Here is a 19,117-nt window from a genome sequence, read left to right on the forward strand (position 1 = left end):
ACGCTAATACAGAAATGGTGGGGTGGTCTAGTATTTCCGTGTGGGGCCTTGGCGTCGGTCTGCCTGCGTCTGAGTCCCAGCTCATCCCCTCCCCGCTGTGTGTCTCAGGGCAAGTTCCTTCCCCTCTCTGTGTCTCAGTGTGCCCATCAGTAGTGTGGAAATAGGAATAGGACCCATCTCCAGGGTTTGGGATGAGGGTTGAATAGAGTACTGTGAACAGCCCCTGGTAATGGCAAGAGCTCAACACAGGTTAGCTTTCGCTATCATTATGCTGACCAGTGGGCAGGGATTATCAACGCACATTTTGCAGAGCGGGATGCCAGGGTGCAGAGAGGGACAGTTATGCACCAAAGGTCACACAGCTAGGAAGTGGCAACGCTGGGAGATGACCTCCTGATCCAGACCAGGCTCTTCCCTTGCAACCATATACAGCCTCGCATAAGGTTGGGAAGGTGTACCTCGATTTCAGTGACGTGGCTCCTATAATTTGTTCTTTAACCCTGCACCCTGAGTGCCCAGGATGGTGTGGTCCCCGGGGGTCTCATGATACAATTGCATTTATTGAGCACCTCCTGTGTTCTAGGTATCATGCAAAGGGCTGTATGCTCTGTGCTCTTGGGCGAGCTTTCTCACTCTGAGCCTCGGTTTCCCCATCTGTAAAACAAAGCAGTTAAACCAGGTGGCCTCTGAGAGCCTGTCGGGGTGGGAAATCCTGGGAACACAGGCCCCCAGGTGCCCCTGACTTGCCCAGAGTTTAGAGTGCCAGGCCAGACCCCGCCCAGCAGGCCCCCGGGGCTGGAGAGCCTGAGAGGACTGCTCGCCCCTCCTCACCCCCAGGGCCATGGTGCATTACTCCTGCCAGGAGCTCTGCCGCATCCTCTACCTGCTCATCCCGCTCCTGGAGAGAGGCGACGAGAAGCACAAGATCACTGCCACCGCCTTCTTCGTGGAGGTACCGAGGGGCAGCGGGCACCGGGCGAGGCTCCCCTGGGCCTCCTGGAGCACAGACCTCAGTTCATGTGACCAGTCATTTCTCCTGTGCAAACAGTACTTAACAACTGAGAGTTTCATGAGCATGATTGCTCTAGAATACAAAGGCCTCATAGGGTTTCCCTTTGGTCCTCCTCTTTCCACCCCTTCACCCCATTCTACTCTCCCCCAGACTCCCCTCATGCCCAGGCAACCCCAGCCTTTGCTGGGCAGTGCCATGTGCTGGGCACCAGACCTGCAAGGTTGGAGGTACAAATATAAAATTGACTCTGCTTAGCCCTCAAGGAATTTTCAATGCGGTAGGGAAGCCGGAGGACACCGTAATTATAACATGGGGTGCCATGGAGTGACCTGTGCTATGATGGCGGAAGTCCAGGCTGTGGCGGAAGAAAGGAGACTGGAGGTGGTGGTGGTGGTGGGAGCATCAGGGAGGACTTCCTGGAGGAAGTAACATCTAAGCTGAGTTGAATGTGTGGAGGGTACCAGGGGGTGCTGGGGGAGGTGAATCAGGAGGTTGGTTAGGGTCAGATCCAGAAGAGGACACCCACCAACAATTATAGCTAACATTTGCTTACTTATTTGAGGATAGATGGTTTTATTTCTTTATTTCTTTTTTTTAATAGGTAACATTTATTGAGCACTTACTATCCTCCAGGCATGTTCTTAGTGTTTTACACATATATTTGATCCTCATGATAATCCTGTGGTGCAGATGCTATTTCATCCCCCAGTTTAGAAGGGGAAACTGAGCCACAGATTTAAGTTAAGTTTTCCGAGGCCACACAGCTCGTAAGTGGCAGATCCAGGATTCAAACCCAGACACAAACCCACTCTCTCCCTCCCTCCCTCCCTCTCTTTAGTTTAAAAAAAATTGCGGTAAAATATACATAACATAAAAGTTGCCCTTTTAGCCATGTTTCAGTGTAGATCCCAGGGGCATTAGGTGCAGTCACATTCTTGTGCAGCTGTCAGCACCGTCCACAGAACTGCTCGTCGTCCTTCCTAAATGCAGCCTCTGTCCCAGACTGAAACTGTATTCGTTAAACACTATGCTGCCGTGCTGCCTCCCCAGCCCCTGGCACCCAGCACTCTGCTCTGTGTCTATGAACTTGCCATTGTAGGTTTCACATACGTGGAATCATACAATGTCCTTTTGTGTCTGGCTTTTCTCACTCAACCTTATGTCTTCAAGGTTCATCCATGTTGTTAAAGGGGCTCAGAATTTCATTCTTTTTTAAGGCCGAGTAATATTCCCTTGGGTGTATATACCACCCTTTGTCTATCCACTCATCTGTCGATGGGGCTCTAGGCTTACCCTTTCCTTAACATTCCCCTGGAGCACTGAGCAGTGGCTCTCCACCCTGGGGCAAGTGTCCTCAGCCTGGTCCCGGCCTTCTCCTCCTCCCCAGAAGACGTGGGCTGCTCTCGGCCAGAGCCGGGCCCACCACGTTCACTGTGGCACCTTGACGTAGCTCACGTGTCCCTCCCCGGCTTCCCCAGCCACCTCTGCTGTGACTGTCTATGTGCGTGCTTGCTTCTTCCAACGGCAGGTGAACTCAGGGGAGCCGTGTGACCCTGGCAAGTCCCGGAACCCCCCTGTGCCTCGGCTTCCTCGCTTATAGTATGGGGATAATAAATTGCCCACCTCATAAGGTTTTGCTGAGGATTAAATGAGTTCACGTGAAGCTCTGAGAATAGTGTTTGCACCTGGGAAGCGCCGTCTGTGAGTCAGCTGTATTACTGCTGTTATTATTATCATCACCATCATCCTCATCAATACACTTCCCTGCGTCTCTAGCGTGTAGCCCGGAACCTGGTACAGAGCAGGTCTGAGCATCAGTTGGGTGGATGGGTGGAGGGGTGAGTGGAGCCTTTCCTGCCTCCTCCCCCTCTGATCCACCGCCCTGCCCCTCTCCCCAGCTCTCTCTTTTCATCATACAGACACAGGGCCTCAATAGTCACAGTGGAGGTAAGGCCAGGGAACGGATGGGAGAAGCATTCGTGAGGCTGACCAGGCAGGGGGCTGCCGTGGGTGGGAGGGTGGTGGAGAGAAGAAGGAGGTGAGGGTGATGCCCAGTTTAGGGTTGGAGAGTGGAGGGCGGGGGTGCTAACCCCTGCCACGGGAACATAGGGGAAGGGTAGTTCTAAGGAGGAAAGGAATCGAACTTCGTGTTGGACCTGAACTCATGCACCGAAAGTGTGCTCTAAGCACATACTCTACCCCAGAGCTTGTGTTAGGTAACAGGGACCCAAGGAGAGGCACTCAGTTTGTGTTCTCAAGGAAGCCCCAGAGGGCAGAGGGGTGGCAGGAGGCAGACACATAAGTAGATAGGGGCACTGGGGTTTCCCTGTTCGGGGCTCCCAGAGAAGGGGGCAGTCCACCCAGACGAGGCCTGAGCACAATGTCAACCATGGCTTCGAGGGGGAGCCGAGTTTTAGATGGAGCCATGCAAGGTGCTCGAGTGGAAGTGGGCGCCCTTGCAGAAGGGCATCTTGTCAGCACAGAAAGGACAAAAAGCCTGGGTCCTTCCACAGACAGCGGGCAGCTTAGTTAGCAGCTGGTTGGCGGTCGGAGTGTGAGGATGGGCATGGCGTGAATGAGGCCCCAGGGGCAAGTAGGGCCCGATGGTGAAAGTCAGTGGGGGGCACAGGGGCTCTGAGCTGGAGAGTGACACGTTCAGCCTCTGGCAAACTGTTTTCCAAGTCAGGAGCTCTGGACGGCGCCATAGACTAGAGACGGTGCCTTGAGTGTTATATGCCTAGGGCTGGCAGTTAAAATCCTGAGCTGAGGGGCTCACTGAGGACGGTGGGCAGAAGGAAGCCAGGCAGAGAGGACAGAGTCTGGCGTCACCAACACTGATGGCTGGGTGGGGACAGGAGCCAGTGGCTGGTACTAACTAGACCAGCACTGTCCAATATGATAGCCACCAGCCACATTGGGGCCTAGTCAGCCCCTGAAATGTGTCTGTCTGAATCGAAATGTGTTGTGAGTTTGAAATTCACACCGCATTTCAGACTTGATTCAAAAAAGTCTTAGAGACTAAACTATGTCAATAATCTCTTTATTGATTACATGCCGAAATGATAAGACTTTGGATATATTGGGTCAAGTAAGATGTATTACTAAAACTGACTTCATCGATTTCTCCTTTGCTTTTTTAATGCGGCTTCTAGAAAATTTAAATTTACGCACGTGGCTTGCTTTGGACAGCGCTGACCAGATAGCAATCGTTCATGCCCCACACTTGGCCCCTGGTCGTCCGGCGTGCACTCCCCGTGCGTGGGGAGACAGATGGCTGCACTGGCCCTCGGCCCAGGGAGTAATTACCATCACCCCTGCAGCTTCTCCAGATGGAACAGGTGCGGCGGATCCCTGAGGAGTACTCTCTGGGGAGGATGGCTGAAGGCCTGAACCACCAGGACCCCATCATGAAGGTGCTGTCCATCCGAGGCCTGATCATCCTGGCCCGCAGGACTGAGAAGGTGAGCAGAGGACAGAGGAGAGCTCGGCCAGCCAGGCCCCGAGCTCAGGGAAGGGTGGAGCTTGGCCACCACGGACTGTCAGATGCTGGAACCCATTTCTGCCCCTGCCTCAGCTGCCCCATCTGTAAAGTGGGTAGATAGCCTTTAAAAATTCCCCATACATTTTATTCTTTTTGAAATAGTTTCCTTTTTAAAAAAACGTTCGTTTATTTATTTATTTTTGAGAGAGAGAGGGCACGTGAGTAGGTGGGGGGCAGAGAGGGAGAGAGGGAGAGAGAGAATCCCAAGCAGGCTCCTCGCTGTTAGCACGGAGCCCGATGGCGGGGCTCGAGCCCATGAACTTAGAGGCCATGTCCTGAGCTGAAATCAAGAGTCAGATTCTGAATCGACTGAGCCACCCAGGCACCCCTGAAATCGTTTCTAATCCAGATTTTTCACAATGACCCTGAAGGCAGTGTGTATAGGAGGGGTTGGGGATGGCAGTAATCATTCCTGTTTTACACATTAGGAAACTGAGTCCCAGATTGTTGGTGCACCTTAGCATTTTTTAAAAAAATGTTGGTTCATTTTTGGCAGAGAGAGAAAGAGGGTGTTCACACATGAGCGCAAGTGTGGGAGGGGCAGAGAGAGAGAGAGAGAGAGAGAGGAAGAGAGGGAGACACAGAATCCAAAGCAGACTCTGGGCTCCCAGCTGTCAGCGCAGAGCCCGACACAGGGCTCGAACTCACGAACCAGGAGATCGTGACCTGAGCAGAACTCGGACGCTCAACTGACTGAGCCCCCCCGGGCACCCCCATCTTAGCATTTTAAAAAGTGCTTTGTTTTCCTCTGCCTGGTGCCGTTGCAGCTCAGGGTCTAGAGGGCCGAGGGGACAGGATGTAGACTGCAAGCTAACTAGCAACGCAGGCCATCTACCTGGTGCCAACAAGGGGGTGGCCACAAAGGGCCTCAGGTCTCCAGGAAGGAGTGAGTGAGGACACAGAGGACTTTGGGGACGGGAAGAGCTTGAGTGAGGGCATTCCAGGCCGGTGGGATGGCATAACCAAAAACCTGGAGGGGAATTGTCTCCACCAAGTTTATCTCAGTGAATCAGAGGCTGGGGCTCTCACCTGTCAGCCCAGGTAGGAGCCCCCATCCGAGATGGTCCTGCCCCACAGACTGCCAAGGTCCAGGCCCTCCTGCCCTCTATGGTGAAGGGCCTGAAGAGTATGGACGGGCTGCTGGTGGTGGAGGCGGCCCACAACCTCAAGACCATCTTCAGGGGGCAGGACCGGAAGCTGATGGACAGCTCGGTCTATGTGGAGATGCTTCAGGTCCTGCTCCCACATTTCAGTGATGTAAGGGATCCCACGGGGGTGGAGGGTGAGAGGGTTTGGGGGGGGCTCTTTACTACTCTGGGGGATGCAGTAGCTGCCATGGCCTTCTGGGGGCAGGGCAGACCCGAGTCAGCCCAGGGGGAGGGGCCCCTCGTTCCAACTGGCACACTGTTTGTGAGTGGTTTGCATGGAGAAAGTTCCTTCTCTAATTGGTTCCCACAGAGAGAGCTCTTTTGTAATGAAGCCTCCCCAGACACGTGCCTCGTTGCAATTGGCCCACCTGGCGGGGGCGCATTTTTTAATTGGTTCCAGCAGAGGGGGACTTTTTTTCCACTTGGCACTAAGGCACCTTTTAGGTTAGTGGGGGGCCCTGGCTGGGGAGAGAGGGCAGAACTCTGGACCTAGGCTCCAGTGAGGGGGATGCTGGCCCCAGATCAGCCCCACCAGGTGGCCTCCGCTTTTCTCCGTCCATCTCTGTGCTTCTTGTGCCTGGAGGGCCCCCCCCCCAGAGTGAGTGGAAGGAAGGCTGATGCCTCCGCATGCAGCTCAGAGGCCCAGGCAGCCTCTGGGAGGAGGGAGCATGCCTGAGCCTCCGGGTCTGCCCCAGTCACGAGAGGACGTGCGCTCCACCTGCATCAGCCTGTACGGCAAGGTGGTCCGGAAGCTGCGGTCGCCTCGCACCCCAGCCGTAGAGGAGCAGCTGATCGGCACCTTGGTGCCCCTGCTGCTGACCATGCAAGACGGCAACGCCAAGGTGAGCCAGGTGAGTGTGTGTAGGCCCCGGGCCCTGCGGCCGAGCCTCCCGTTAGGGAAATGAGGCCAGAGTCACTAACCACCTGTCATGGACAAGCCTGTTTCCCAAAGGCACCGCGGTGGAAATCCTCCTCAAAAGGAACAACTGCACTTGTGCATTTCAGAGTGGTTTTTTTTTTTTTAATTTTTTTGATTAAAAAATTTTTTTTGAGTTTATTTATTTTAGAGAGAGAGAGAGAGAGACAGAGCATGAGTGGGGGAGGGGCAGAGAGAGAGGGAGACACAGCATCCGAGGCACCTTTTAGGTTAGTGGGGGGCCCCGGCTGGGGAGGGCTCTGGCTGGCTCCAGGCTCTGAGCTCTCAGCACAGATGCGGGGCTCGAACCCACAAACCACGAGGTCATGACCTGAGCCGAAGTCAGACGCTTAGCCGAGGGAGCCACCCAGGCGCCTCGGGCACTTGTGCATTTCAAACAGGATTTGATTTTCCAAAAGTCAGTTTCACCAAACTGTTTCTCTGGAGTATGTTCTGGCTGTCGTGGAGTTCCCCAGCGCTGGCATTGTCCTCCTCTTGGTCCCCAGAAATGTGTGAAGACCCTGTTCCGCTGTTCCTGCTTCATGGCCTGGGAACTGCCAAAAAGAGCTTATAGCCGGAAGTCCTGGGACAACCAGCAGCAGACGGTGGCCAAAATTTGCAAGTACCTTGTGAGTGCTTTCGAGACTGAGTGGTTCCTGATGAGTGTGCTGGAGGGGGCCAACTCTTCCCTTTTCTCTTCCTTCTGTTCGCCCAAGCATCCTGCCTGGCAATTCCACGACCGCCCACAAGTTGTCGGCTTCTGAACGTGCATCTGTATTTCTGGCTTCTCGCTTCTAGTGTCCCTCTCGGGTGGCTTACCGGACACCTCCCTGGTGAACCACACGCGCTTCAAGCTCGGCAGGCCTCTCTGAGCTTATGGCCTTCCTTCCCATTTCAATTCTGTTCCGTCCCTCTAGACCCCCAAAGTAGACACCTAGAATTATCCTCGACTCCATATCCGTCACCTTCCACATTTGATCAATCTTTAATATCCTAAATATCTCTGCATCTGGTTTTTCCCTCCCCATCCCCACTGTCCTTGCCCTTAGTTCAAGACAAGGATGTCTCCCAGCTGGGCTCTGGATCCAGCCATCGCCTGGCTCTTTCAGCCTTGAATCTCATCTCTTCTGCTCCCATCCCCACTCGGGCCACCAGAGCGGTCTGGTTCAAACACGAGTCTATCTGTATTATACCCCTGCTTTGAGAGCTTCAGAGGCTCCCTTTTCTGCATCAGCAATTGCCAGGGTGTATTCTCTGTGACACATTCCCACGAGAAATACCCCCGAGGGGACAAAAGAGGTTCTAAGATGAGTAAGTTTGGGAAACACTACCTCGTCATCTTCCTCTTGGAGGGTTGTCGTGCCATCAGGTCATTAAAGGCTCTGAGATGTTAGGTGCTGAGATTTTTCATGGTTGTTGAATCCGTGGATTCCCCAAGTTATTTATTTATTTGTTTTATTTATTAATTTATTTGTTTAAGGTTCTCTGCCCCACATGGAGCTTGAACTCACAACTCTGAAATCAAGAGTTGGCTGCTGTACTGACTGAGCCACCCAGGCACCCCTTCCCAAACTTATTTAACCACAGAACCCCCTTTCTAGGTAACACCTGAGGGCATCCTGAAGTAAGAGCGGGCCACAAACACCCAGTAGGACGGTAGAACGCGTCCTGCAGGATGCAGCGCTGTCCCTCCTCATAACATTTGGGAAGCTTTGCCATCTAGTCCCATCTACCTCCCCTGTTGTCACAGGCCAGGCTCCCCAGGATGCAGACTCAGAGACAGAGATTAGCATGCAGGAGGTTTATTAGGGTGCACCCTTGGGATCGACACCTGCGGAAGGGAGGGCAGGGGGCAGGAGGAGAGGTCAAGCTGCAGCGTAGCTTTGGGGGAGATCTCAGCCAACACTGCAGTGAGATTCCCCAAACTGGGGCCAGGGGCCAGGGCTCTACACCCCTGTGTCCGTTTGTTACTGGAAGCCAGCCACCCTGGGAAGGGACGTGACCTTGGGCCAGCAGTTCTCTTCCGCGGAGGCGTTGCTGGGGCAATAAATGCTTCACACCAATGTGGGCGGGGCAGGCCAGCACCCTCCACACCAATCTAGCGAAACGTGCAGAGTAACAGACTCCAGGATTACGAAAAGGGCTGGATACGACCCTTATCGGTAATGTTCAAGGCCTCCACGATGCAGTGCCTGATATTATTACTATCATTTCCCAGAGGGAAAAAGAGGTCTGGAGGAGGCGTTTGGCCAGGGTGCTGGTTCAGATACCTACAGCGACCAGAGAATGAGCATGCGCAGGAGTGGTGGGGGCTGGGGGCAACCCGGAGGGCCCGGGCCCTCTTGAAAGCACGAGTGGGTGCTCGACTTCACTGTGCAGGTCGTTCTTGCCAGGTCCTCCGGCTTCACGAGAAAAACTAGAAGCCCAGATTTTTATAAGACATTAATTAGCCATCAATTTAGCTTGTTTAAAACACTGCTGGTCACTATTCTGCCAATGACTGTGGTTTGTGGCTTGTGACCTCTGTGTTAGAACCCTCTGGATTCTGTTTTGTTTTGTTCGTAGATTTTATTTATTTATTTATTTATTTATTTATTTATTTATTTATTTATTTATTTATTTAATGGCGGGGGGCGGAGAGAGAGGGACAGAGAGAATCTTTAGCAGGCTCTGCGCTCAGTGCGGAGCCTAAAGCAGGGCTCGATCCCACGACCCTGGGATCGTGACCTGAGCTGAAATCAAGAGTCAGACGCTCAACCGACCGAGCCACCCAGGCTCCTCTAGATTCTGTTTTTGTTCTTTCAGCATCAACAGCGTCGCTCGTGTGAAGGTCAACTTCTAGCCGTAGCTTTGAGAAAGGACCAGTAACCCATTCATTCATTCATTCATTCATCCATTCATCCAATGCTTTCTGGGATCTATGCGACACCAACCTTTGTCCAGGGTGCTGAGGACCCTGAGCTGAGTGAGCTGGCCCCTTCTCTTGAGGGAACTCTGGACCCAGTGGGGGAGACATAGATATAAATAATTACAGCACGCTGTCATAGGTTGCAGAAGCATGAAGAGTGGCGAGAGCAGCTCCGTCTGAGGGTTGTGGAAGGCTTCAGGGAGGAGGTGGCTCCTGAGATGAGCCTCAAGGGATGAGAAAGATTCATGAGATGAAGAAGAGAGGGAAGGGCACTCCAATCAGGAGCAACTGCTAGTACCAGGCACAGATCCGGGGACAGCGGGGGCACTGAAGCAGAGTGTGCATAGCCGGGGGGGGGGGCGGTGGTGGAAACTGAGGCAGAGGAGCATGATCATGAAGGCTTTGATGCCAGGCCCAGAGCAGACTGTCAACAGGAGAGTAATCATATTAGATTTTTCTTCATGTTTCTCAGCAGCCCCTTAGCAGGATGCCTGCCCCCCCATGCCCCCTAGTTTCTACTTGATCGAACTCATCCTGAACACCACTCTCAGACTATTTTACCCAAAACATTGCTTTGTCATTGCTCTATCAAGAATAGATGTTGGCTTCCTATTTTCTAATGCATAGGTAAGTCTTATTCCTGTCCGGCTTTAAGACCTTCCTAACTCTCCAGTTTATTCTTCACTGCTCTGTAACTTGAATCCTTCACGCTGATCAGACCTGTCTTTTTATCTATCATGTCCCTTGCATGCCGTGTCCATTCTCACTAGGCTGGACTTTTATCTTTAGAACTTTCCTTTGAGCTGTAGCAGGGGGTGGACTGGAAGAGGATATACCCAAGGCAGGAAGACCATGGAAACGATCATTGCAATCTGTTAAGAACAGATGAGGCCTGGTCTCTGGGGGTCTCAGACAGAGGCCAGGATGGTGGCAGAGACATTTAGGAGGCAAGCTTCCAGGGCTTGGCTGCCTGATAGGGTCACCATCCCAAGCTTTGGGAGGACTGGATGGGTAATTAGTGCCTCTGAGGCCCCAGCACTCTTGGGCTTTCTCTTCGTCCCAGGTGACTACCCACCAAGACAGCGCCTTCACATTCCTCAGCCAGAGCCTGGAGTATGCCAAGAATCCCCGGGCCTCCCTCCGGAAGTCCTCAGTCATGTTCATAGGTAACCTGGCAGGGCTAGACTTGCACCTGGGGCGCTGCCTGCCCTCTATTTTGCTTCCTCCCCTTGGAAGGAAGCCGCCAGCCCTCCTGGCACCTGGGAAATGCCTCTCCTTGTGTGCAAAACTTGGCCAGCAGATGGTCACGGTGCGAATTCGAAAGGCGTTTCTTCCTCTAGATCCCTGCTTGGGAAGTGGGCCACAGGGTGGATCCGGCCTGGAGTCCTTGTGCAGGTCACAACCTTGGCAACTGCACAGCGGAACTGCTGTTTCCCCCCTCCCTTCCCCAGTACAGCACGGGTCCGGGCCCAGCAGGAGCCTACCGTTGACTATGGCAAGAGAGGCGAAGCTGTGCAGTAGAAAGTGTGAAGTAGAATCTCAGCTCCATGAGCCCCTTTCTGTGTGACCCCAACTGAGTCATCTGCTCCCACGGAGCCTCAGTTTCCTCACCTGTAAAATGGGGATTAACTCCTGTTTCACAGATTAGATGAGAATATTTTTTAATAATGTGAAGACTGGCTAGTCACGGTGCTCCCTCAACATCAGCTCACTCCACACTTCCCCGAAACAATTCGATTCCCCTCAGTCAGAATCCCCTTCAGACCCTTCCGATGGCAGGTGGGAATGTCTCCTCCCAGCCACGCCCCTCCCCTCCCTCAAATATCCACACACTCCTTCACCAGGACCAAGAGACCCTGGTGCATAGGAGCTTGGACAGGATGATGTTCCCAGCCCGCACTTTGCAACATTTTTTTAAGTTCTTTTCACCAAGTCCCTTGTGGTTTTCATCCATCCAGTCGTCCATGCACCCATTCACTGGCTCATTTAGCAAACGTTGTATGATGCGCCCCTCTGCATCAGGTACCATCCAGGCTTAGTCTAGAGAAACAGAGAACCCTTCTGGAGGCGATGTGGATGGCAGGGGTGGGGGTGTGCTGTGAACCTGCTCTGTGCAGGGACAGAGGAGCCAAGCCCAGGACTGGGGGCATCCCTCAGAACGTGGGGGCCTGCTCAGAGGCAGCTTCTCACACAGAGTGACATTATTTGCCAGATGCTGACTTCCCTAAGTCTTGCTCCAAATTAACCACATCTAAAAGTGTTGGTGTTCAACAGCCTCAGGGGTGTTCTCTGTGCCAGGGATCTGTGCTGGGGAACCAAAGCAGGGTAGAGGCTGCATCTGCCACAGACGACCTCTGGCCTGGTACAGGGGTCCCTAACTTCTTGCGGGTTTGGGAAACCCTGAAAAAAGTTATGAACACTTGCCCCTAGAAAAATGCATACACACGTATAATTGTGCGTGTGATTTAAGATCCTCAGAGACCGCCCTTCCCACTTCCCCACCCCGAGCGGATCTAAGCTTGAGACCCCTGGTCTGGTGGGCGATATTCATGAGTCACAAAATACATCACAGTGTGTACAGATGAGAGAAACTCAGATACTCTGGGAGCCCAGAGAGGCACGTAACCTAGTGTGGGCGCAGGGTCAGGAAGGATTTCCTGGAGAAGTAACCATGTTAAGCTGAATATTCAGGGATAAATAGGAATGAGCCAGGCAGAGAAATGTGGGGCGGGCCCAACAAGAGGTGAGAGGTACAGCCTGACCCATTCGAGGACCTGCAGGTACTCTGGGGACCAGGCACGTAGGCTGGGAGCCGGGGAGGGCTGAACAACGTGGCCGAGGAGTGGGGTCTCATTCCCTCCAGGACCCCACACCTGCCTGAAAGGGGCACAAGGCGCTCTGTGTCCTTTACATTATTACCGCTCAAGCACCCCGGGGAAGGGGCCAGCTGAGGCAGCAACCTCCCTGAGTCTCAGGTGAGGACACTAAGGGCCAACCTGGGTAAGGGACCACCTAGGGCCACACTGTCAGCGTCAGCTCTAGCCCAGATCCTGTCCCTGTCCCGGTGCCATTCCTGCCCTCCGGACCTGCCGTCTCTCCTAGGACGACTCTTGGGGAATCTGTTCCAGGGTCAAAATGAAGTTCTCTGTTTATGTCCTCCTTTGTGGGACTCAAGGAGGGTGGGAGAGCTTCAGGAGGTCTGGTCTGAGGGCGGGGGCCCTAGTCAGGAGTTGGATGCACTCACCTCTTGGCTTACACTCAAGGGTCCCTGGTCCCCTGCATGGAGAGCATGATGACAGAAGACCGGCTGAATGAAGTTAAAGCGGGTAAGTCCTGCCCTGCGTCTTTGAGATCTCAGGGGTCAGGGAGAGAATGAGTGGGCTCGCAGTGGGTGGCAGAAAACAGAAGGACTAGGTCCCAAAGCAGGGGGCATCAGCTCAGTCCAGCTGTGCTAGTCTTCATCCCTGGCGAGCAGTGTTAAGTACCACGGGGTCACCAGGACATGAAACACACAGCCCCACCCTAGGGGAGTTTACAGTCTAGGAACCCCGGCTAGAAAACAAGCCCCAAACCATTTAGTACAGAGCACGTGGTCCAGGCTCTTCATGGGGGCAGGTTAATTTTGTAACTGGGGAAACTGATGAAGTTGGGGCAATCCAGGAAGGCTTCCTGAAGGAGGCAGATTTTAATTCAGGCTTCGAAAGGCGGGCACAGTTTGAAGGGCTGGGAGGAAGATGAAATGAAGGGATGTTAAACAAAATCCTAAGCCGAGACACGGGGGTGAGAAGGGAGGATCCGCTGTGAGACCTTTGTGGGGGACCTGGTCTTAACAAGCGGCCTTTCTCCTCCCCCTGACCCAGCTCTGGAAAACCTGAGACACGACCCAGAAGCATCAGTGTGCATCTACGCGGCCCAGGCCCAGGACCACATCCTAGCCAGCTGCTGCTGGAACTCCTGGCCGCTGCCACACGGGGACTCGTGGGTGTGCGACCCAGCCACCACGCACCGCTGGAGCCCTAGCTGCAAGAGCCTGCCCACTTCTCACCAGCGGTGCTTCTGGATCGTGCAGGCACTGGGCTCCTGGAAGATGGCCTTGAAGCAGTGATGTGCCTGAGCCCCCGGCCCTCCCCAGAGGCGGCCGCGGCCACAGCCATGCCCACTATAAATGCCACGTGGCTTACCTCTCCCCCTGCGTGTTTCCTCCTGGAAGACGCCCCGTGCCCTGGGGCAGCCATTGCTCCATGTGGCACATTTGTGAGATGAGCGTGGCCTTCATTGCGGACTCAAGGCCATGGAAAAAGTCCACCTTGTGCCTCGATGTCCCCTCCCCCACAGAGAGGGAGGAAGAACAACAGGAGATGATGATTGGGGTGCCTTTAGGGGAAGGAAAAGGACAGACTCCCCTCCCCCATGACGTCATGCACTTCCTGGAACTCTGACCTCTGAGTCTCACCCTCCGGTCCTTGCCCAGAGATCTGCTGGCTGTCTTTCATTTGGGTAGCATTTACTGAGCACCTAACCGGGGCCAGGCCTGCTCTGGGTGCTGGAGGAGAACAAGACCCAGTCCCTGGCCTTAGTAACGCATAGTCTGATGCAGTGGTTCTCAAAAGGGGTGATTTTGACGTGCAGGGAATATCTGACAATATCTGGAGACATTTTTGTTTGTTACAACTTGCGGAAGGGGATGCTATTGTCATCTAGCGATTAGAGCCCAGAGACGCTGCTAAACATCCTACAGTGCACAGCACGGCCCCCCACAGTGAGGAACTATCCATCCCAAATGGTTAAAAGTGCTGAGGTTGAGAAACTTTGGTCTAACGGAAGTATCAGGGACATGTAAAGACATCCGTGCCCAGCAGGGCGGTGCTGTGATGAAGGGGCTCATGGGAGCTTGTGAAGTTCAGGGGACGTATGTAGGCCAGCCAGGAGTAGGGGTGTCAGGGGCAAGACTAGAAGGCTTGGAAATAGGACCATATGGTGGGCGTGAATGGAGGAGAGCAGGGCACACGGGACTGAGGACCAGCTGCTGATATGTAGGTTCAATGGATCCTAGAGAGTGTGTGTGTGTGTGTGTGTGTGTGTGTGTGTAGATCAGGGCCAGGGCCAGCTTGCCATGGTGGTGGAGGCCGTGTTAAGGGAGCAGCGGGAAGGCGTGGTGGGGTGTTAAGCAGGGGAGAGATGTGGACAGATGTCGGCTTTATAAAGCTCCTTCCTCTAGAAGATACAGGAACCCCGCAGGCATTGCTGGTGGGAGGGCACATGGGTGCAGCCATTCCAGACACAAATCCATCACTGTTCATTCATATTAAGCTTATGCATGCCATGACCCGGCATTTCACTCATGGGCACACATCTCGGAGCTCTTCCCAGAGGTCCACAAGAAAAGATGTATGAGGAAGTCCATTGCAGCATTATTTGTGGTGCCTGGGAGAGGAAGCCGCCTGGGTATCCGTCCTCAGGGAGTGAACGGGCGCCACGGAGTCCCATGCAGCACTTAGGGGCAGTGGGGGTACGTGTAGCACCTTGGATGGGACCTAAAACCTTGTGCTGAGGGAAAGAGGACGTAAAAAAATGTCTGCACAAAAGAAGTCACACTTTGAAAGAACACTTACAAGCTGAAAATACACATTAAAACACAGGCCGGTGGGAGGGAGGAAGGAGGAGGGCTCTGAGGCCTAAAAGGGAAAAAATGATAAAAGGGAGGGGAAGAAAGCTCATTCTGTGGTGGAAGGAAAGAGGGGTGGTGAACAAAAGCACAGGCAGGGAGACTTGGCTGGCAGCTCGTGGGGAGGAATGGAAGCCTGGATGGCAGGGCAGGGTGGTGAGGGAGGACTGGACCCTGGGGAGACAGAGGAAGGGGAATTGTCAGAACCCGGTGGTTGACAGAATGGAGGAAGGGGAGGGAGAGCAAGGCGCTGAGGGTGGTGCCTGCATTTCTGGGTGGATGACCCGGGTCAATGGTGTCCCCCACACTGGTTGGTCCTTTAGGATCAGAGGCAGCTTCACAGAGACAGGAGTTGAGGCTGGATGTGGTGAGCTTGAGAGGCTTGGTGTTGTGACAGTAGAGACATCTGCCAGGTGGCTGGCTGGCTGCACAGTGGGGAGTTCGGCAGAAGGACCCAGGATGGAAGCATGTTCGGGATTCCTCGAAGACAGGGCTGAGGTCAGATTCCCCAGGGCGAGAGTGTAGAGTACATTTAAGCTCCTGCTGGGATGAGGAACCCAGGATGCTGACCACACAATCCTCTGCCAATAAATGGTAGGCCAGGGCCATCAGGATTCTGGGCCTAAGAGAGAGCAGGAAATGGGAGTGCTCCTTGTGCATAACCTCTTCCATTGCCAAGAATGCTCACAAGCATGGCCTCCTTGGAGTGTCGCGGTAGCCACATGGCGTTGTGGCCAAGGCAGGCTGGCTTCACTGCCCTCATTCTACAGATGAGGGCAGGGCTCCAAGATGAGTGGGCCTTGTGCAAGGTCACCCAAGAGAATCAATAGAAGTGTGGGTCCCAAACGTCTCCCAACTCCTGTGGCTCAGCCCTTTCTACCCAAAGACACTGCTGCTTTCATTGGCCAGAACCCAGGTCTGGGCTGGCCTTGACAAATGACAGCTGCCACATTCTGGTCTGGGTGGCTTCGAAGCACAACAGAGGCCGACAGGGGCTCAGTGATTGGCCAGCGCCCCCAAGTCATCTGGAGTCAGAAGGATCAGAGAGCGCTCGGCAAGTCACTTCCCTTTACTGAGCCTCCCCCGACATCACCTGTAAAATGAATTCTCACCTCACGGAGTTTTATAGGAATCAAATAAAAAAATGGAAGCCACAGGATCTGTTGGCTCTGTACCCAAGAAGGGAAAAGATAATGAGGAGGAGGGTGAGAATGGGAACGATTAGGGAGCAGGCTGGAGGATGAAGGTGGAAAAGGAGGTGCCGAATTGGAGGAGAGGAGGCACTTGGACCAGGTGTCCTGCCGGGCATGGGCGGCAGCTAGAAGGGAAAAGCCACAGGCCCGGTGCTGGAAGCCACAGCCCTCCGTGCATCCACCCTTAGCCCTGCTATCTCTTTCGCCTGAGTATGAGATAATGGCTAAGTCTTCCAGCTCCACTGCTGTGCCTCCAATCTCTTCTCTTCCCTAGTCTCTCACCAGCATCTCCTCTCTTAATCCAGCCTCCTCCCATCAATTCTTCACCTGGCAACCCAGGCCTTCCTAAAACAAATCTGTCCTTAGGTCTATCACTGGCTCACTATCCTCTGCCAGATAAAGGCCTGACTGCCCTCTGGCCCCCATCCACCTTGCTGGCCTTTCCTCCTGATTCGTGGCATGTACCCAGCATGCCAGGCTCTTACACACCTCCATGCCTCTCTGCACAGGGGCTCCCTCTGCCTAAGATGCTCCCCTCCAGAGCCCATCCATCTGTGGAGACCTTCCTCTTCTGAATCCCCGAGGTAACACCCACTCTTCTAGGCCTCCACTGTGCAGACTTGTAATCGGCCCTGGTTTAGGTCTGCTGCCTGTCCATCTTTCCTTCCAGACCAGGCTGTGGGCTTCCTGAGGCTGTAGCACCCAATGCAGGGCCCGGGTAGCCATCTGTTGGGTAACCCTGTGGCTGAAGGAAGGCACACCTCCCCTGGAGATCCTGTTTCCATCTCAGCTGGGGCGGGTAGGGAGGTGGTTAACCTCAGAAATAGGCATGTCTGATCACATAGCCCCTTTTCTCAAAACTCTCCAGAAGCTACCACCGCACGCTGAGGAAGACCCAAGTCAGAATCACTACTCATCATCCCTCTCACTTCACCTACTCACCCTACTTCTCATTCTGCACCAGCACTCCCTTCCCCCAGCTCCCCTCCCTGCGGCTGGGCCCTGCCAATCCCCTCCATGGAGAGTGCTCTCCCCGCGCCCTCACCCCCCAACAGGCCCTGGCCACTTCCGGCCTCCTCCTTTGCTTGCATGCCTGTACACCCAGTTTGAAACTTTCCCCTGATAGCTCTTGCTAGCACCTGACAACCTCTTACAAAGTATATGTTTACCGTCTGTCTCCCCGCACTGCCTGATCAGCTCCTGGAGAGCAAGGGTTTTATCTGCTTTTTATCTGCTTTCCCCACCACTGTATACCCAGCCACCACAATAGGCCTGAACTCACAAGGAGCTTGGGGAACACGTGTTAACTGGCTGAACAAACGAGTTAACGGAGTGATAAGGGAGCACTGCGGGGCGCTGGGTTTATCCACCATCCCAAACACCGGGGGGCGGGACTGCGGCCAGCTGAGGGGAGGGCGGGGCGGGGGTGGTGCCGGCCGGGGAGGGGTGGAGCCGGGCCGGCCGTGTCCCGAGTAGGGCGGAACCCGAGGCGCGCCGGCGGGCGCGGGCCCGGAGGACTGAGGGAAGAGCACCCGCGCTGCCGGAAGTGGCCGCGCGTTTTTAGCCGCTGCGACCGTGGCGCGAGAGCCGAGGGGTCGCCATGGAGCAATGGGAGCCGGACGCCGACGCTGACGCCGACGATGCCATGGACGCGTTCCTGGAAAAGTTCCAGAACGAGCCTTACAGTGGCGGCTTCCACGAGGACCAGTGGGAGGAGGTAGGCGGCCCGGGGCCCCACACGTGTGTGGTGTGTGTGTGTGTGTCGGGGGTGGGGGTCGTCGCGACACCTGGGGCTCCTGGGCACGGAGACGCCTCCCTCATCCCCGGGCCTGGCGCTGCCAGCGGATAGGTGGTTTCCACTTGGGAATGATAGAAAATCGGCCTCGAGGTTTTGAGGGCCTTCTTCAGCTGTCAGTACATTTAGGCGCCAGACCCACCTGTGACTCTACCACTTACTGGCTCGGCTACTTAATGTCTCTGAGCCCATGGCCTCGTTTGTAAAATTTCCTAAACTGTAGCCCACAGTCTCGTTGGATTGCGGCGAAGATGAAGGGATATGGTGGGTACAGTGACGGGGACGCAGGAGCGCTCAATTAGCGGTGATTACCGCGGCCCTTGTAAAAACACGAGAACCGAAAGAATCTTTAGAGGTCGTTACCCCGCGCTATCATTTTACAGATGGGGAACTGAGGCCTGAATGGGGAGAGAGATAGCTAATCCTGATTTGCAAATCATGATGAGGAAGAAAACTCTGACGTAGAGATACGGAATTGGATCTGCCCAGTGGAAAATCTTATTCCTACAGTTCGTTCTTGTCTTAATCTCCAGGAATTTGAAAAGGTCCCCCTGTTTATGAGGAAAGCGCCATCCGAAATTGATCCCAACGAAAATCCTGACTTGGCTTGCCTCCAGTCAATTATTTTTGATGAAGAACGATCTCCAGAAGGTATCTGACATGAGTCTAGTATTTGTTTTGTGTCTCCGTTGGATTCAGGTAAAGAGCGAGTCAGAAAGGTTCTGATTGATAACAAGTAGTTAACCTGGTCTAACTTGTCACTATTTATTCCACGCATACCCCCCCCCCCTTTTTTTACATTTTTGATACATACTAAATGCTAGGCATTGGGAAATACAGGGGTGAGTGAGATGGCCCTCAAGGGTTATGCTCCCTTGGATGGCCAGATTGTCCTATGTGTATCTGGTAAGTGCCAACACGTAGCTGTATACTGTGTGT

The 19,117-nt window shown here is 54.1% G+C and overlaps 2 protein-coding genes across 15 annotated transcripts in view; both read left to right on the top strand.

The window, feature by feature from the left end:
• The window catches only part of MROH7 (maestro heat like repeat family member 7), a 59,226-nt gene extending 45,515 nt beyond the window's left edge, over positions 1-13,711 (top strand). For 5 of the 14 annotated variants that reach the window (XM_019837069.3, XM_019837068.3, XM_019837072.3 and 2 more), the window contains exons 17-24: positions 838-952; positions 4,333-4,473; positions 5,631-5,810; positions 6,340-6,552; positions 7,124-7,246; positions 10,589-10,691; positions 12,789-12,851; positions 13,386-13,711. In XM_019837069.3, the coding sequence (XP_019692628.2) occupies positions 838-952; positions 4,333-4,473; positions 5,631-5,810; positions 6,340-6,552; positions 7,124-7,246; positions 10,589-10,691; positions 12,789-12,851; positions 13,386-13,630 (1,183 nt within the window). In that variant the 3' untranslated portion in view covers positions 13,631-13,711. The other 9 variants (XM_019837070.3, XM_011284974.4, XM_045035889.1 and 6 more) reach the window with 9 other exon arrangements.
• Positions 13,712-17,907: 4,196 nt separating this feature from the next.
• The window catches only part of TTC4 (tetratricopeptide repeat domain 4), a 31,374-nt gene continuing 30,164 nt past the window's right edge, over positions 17,908-19,117 (top strand). The window contains exons 1-2 of the mRNA XM_003990132.5: positions 17,908-18,100; positions 18,712-18,829. Of these exons, the coding sequence (XP_003990181.1) occupies positions 17,984-18,100; positions 18,712-18,829 (235 nt within the window). The 5' untranslated portion in view covers positions 17,908-17,983. The remainder of the gene's footprint in view (positions 18,101-18,711; positions 18,830-19,117) is intronic.

This window comes from Felis catus, chromosome C1, assembly GCF_018350175.1.
Source record: "Felis catus isolate Fca126 chromosome C1, F.catus_Fca126_mat1.0, whole genome shotgun sequence".
In the NCBI taxonomy this organism is placed as follows: Eukaryota; Metazoa; Chordata; class Mammalia; order Carnivora; family Felidae; genus Felis; species Felis catus.